Below are 2783 nucleotides of genomic sequence, written 5' to 3' on the forward strand. Positions count from 1 at the left end.
TTTTGTTCAGATTCCGAGCAAATACAAAACCAAAGAAATATTTGATTATAATTAACAATCCAATTACACTTATATAAACGTATGTGTGTATTTAATTACCATGGACTCTGAACAAAAGTTAGAAATCTTAGCAAGTGTAACCGAGCAAATACAAAACCAAAGATATATTTGAGGCGTCAAAGTTTTTGTTATACTATGTTGTTGCCAAAAGTTTCATTCTTTTCTCTTTGTTTTGTGTGAATATATAAAGAGAAGAAGGATATCATAAATAAATATTGAAATTTGACGTGAATTTAACTGACAAAGTATATGCGAGTTTAAAGTTTGCAGTGCATATTGGAGAGTTCTCTTATTAACAACTGATAAAGTATTTCGAGTGTCTTTCGCCATCTCTATGGTGAATCAAATACGTTGTTGTCTCTGGTTAATACATGCCGAAGTTTGTTCTGGATTATTTTTCTTCTTAAATATTTCGCATGTGAAACAAAAATGCATTTTGATTATTGACAATAAAAGTAATGAAGAATGTACAATGATATGTGATCAACCATAATGTAATAGAATGGTCGCTAAAGACTAGTTCGTATTTAATATCCATCTCATAGGTGATATTGATTCGAAGAAAGATTTGATTCAGTACTATTAACTCTTGTCTGTTACTTTTCCTTATTCGCGATTTCTATGGCAACAGTGCTTTAGGGATAGGTGTGTGTTTGAGAGTGCAGGCAATGATGTGTAGTTGCTATAATTAGTAAACAATACAACTAAATATTAATTTTAACTACGACGTGTACGTTTTTCTTATAAACAAATTCAGAAATATTCTTGCTCATGCTAAACCCTAAGGGGTTTCTTGTTGATGAAGTGTGATTCCATTAGTTGTGTCACTACCAGTTACCATGTGCTACATACGAGCTACACACGGAACTGATTCAAACAATTTTTCGGACTCTATATAAAACTTCACTTTCTAGCAAGCATGTACAGAATACTCTACAATTTTGAATCAAATACCAACGAGCGAATTTATTTACAATTGCAAAATGTATAAGTTTGTGGTAAGTGAAACGGTGGCTAAGTAGTTTCGCAAACTTCGAAAAATGCACATTAGCCAATAACTTTAATACCAGTTCAAAAGAAGTACATTTATGGGAGGGGGGGGGATAATTGTCCTTATTGTCAGATCTTTATTCAAAATTGGAGTTATTGAAAGTGCTCAAAGCTATTATTATCCATATTGTACCCAAAACTTAGATTAGAAACCCAAAATATTTTTACTATGTTGCTTTCATTAAAAAAGCATACTTGTTTTTATCTAAAAAAAACCTTTCAGGATATCAGATCAATATTATCAGTACATATAGTTAAAAGAAATTTCATAACAAAGGAATGTTAATTTTCGTGCAAAATAAATGTTTTGTTTCTAAAAGATAGTTATTTTTGCCTTAGATCATTAAAAATCTTTTTTTATAGCAAAACAAATTCCAAGAAAATTCAGCGCATGGATTGATGTGCTTATGATTTGCTAGTTTTTTAATTAATTATGTCATTCTATACGAAGTGGGATCACTTTAAAATGACAGTTGTAACAGCCATCGATAGAAACGGAGGATTAAGTGTAATAGGTAACAAATAAAACTACTTAATAATACAGCTTAAGATATTAGAAAAAATCTTCCTCAAACGGTTAAGGTTTTACATTGAAGAAAAGGGTTAAATCTATTATCAAATATGATAATGTTTTCTTTTTTTTTCAGATGATTTCAATGATGGCTCTTCTGGCTAAAGTCATGGCTGGTTATGACGATTCCGATGATGGGTACAGACCTTATGATGGTCGTGGTTACAATAATGTGGATGTCATAATCCACCCTATCCACGGTTATGGTCATGACGGTTACGGACAAGGTGGATATGCTAAAAGCATTAGATACGACCGACGTTACTATAATTATGGGCACGGTGACTATGACTACGGACACCCAGGCTACGGTGGCTATGACTACGGACACCCAGATGGTGGCTATGGTTACGGACACTCAAATGGTGGCTATGGTTACGAAAATCCAGGCTACGGTGGCTATGACTACGGACACCCAGATGGTGGCTATGGTTACGGACACTCAAATGGTGGCTATGGTTACAAAAATCCTGGGTATGGTGATTATGAAGCTCATAGAGGACATGCAGGTTACTGAGGATATGGACATTATTAAGCTGACAGCCATGAATATTATTAGATATTGTAAACAAACCTATAATTTACAATTCTAGAAAGAAAAAAAAAAGCTTTACTTTAGCCTTCAAAACTTTCTGTCGCAAAAACAAATATTAATGTTGAATTTTCTGAGACTAGTTTTCCTGACTATTGTATATATACATATACATGTATAATAAATGTTTTTAAAACGTAAAAATAATATATTTGTCTTTCTTGTTCACGGTCTGATAAAAAATGCTCGTGCGGTTCTCCCGACTTTTAAGCACAGATACAAGTTCTAATTTGTATGAAAAAAACGCTTTTTAACAAATTACTCCTAATTCCTAATGCTAACCACCACAAGGTGGGGCAAAACTATTAAAGGCCATACAATTAATATAGTGTTTTTCTAAATTTTTCGTTTAATACTGATTTTATTTGAAATAATTCTTCAACTCACGAATTAGACTTGGAACTGCACAAGGCTCACTGTGTACTGTTATTATAACAATGCCTGAAATAACAAAAAACAACAAACAAGTTTGCTTTAAGCGCTAAGCTGAACAATGGAATATATGCGCTA

General features: G+C 32.7%; 1 protein-coding gene across 1 annotated transcript; it reads left to right on the forward strand.

The window, feature by feature from the left end:
• The first annotated feature begins 1043 nt into the window (after positions 1-1043).
• Positions 1044-2198, forward strand: LOC106463328 (prisilkin-39-like). Its single transcript, XM_013923348.1, has 2 exons — positions 1044-1058; positions 1758-2198. The coding sequence occupies exons 1-2, from the start codon at positions 1044-1046 to the stop codon at positions 2196-2198; spliced, it is 456 nt and encodes a 151-aa protein (XP_013778802.1).
• The last annotated feature ends 585 nt before the right edge of the window (positions 2199-2783 follow it).

The sequence above is a fragment of the Limulus polyphemus genome, unplaced genomic scaffold (genome assembly GCF_000517525.1).
Source record: "Limulus polyphemus unplaced genomic scaffold, Limulus_polyphemus-2.1.2 Scaffold1379, whole genome shotgun sequence".
NCBI classification, from domain to species: Eukaryota; Metazoa; Arthropoda; class Merostomata; order Xiphosura; family Limulidae; genus Limulus; species Limulus polyphemus.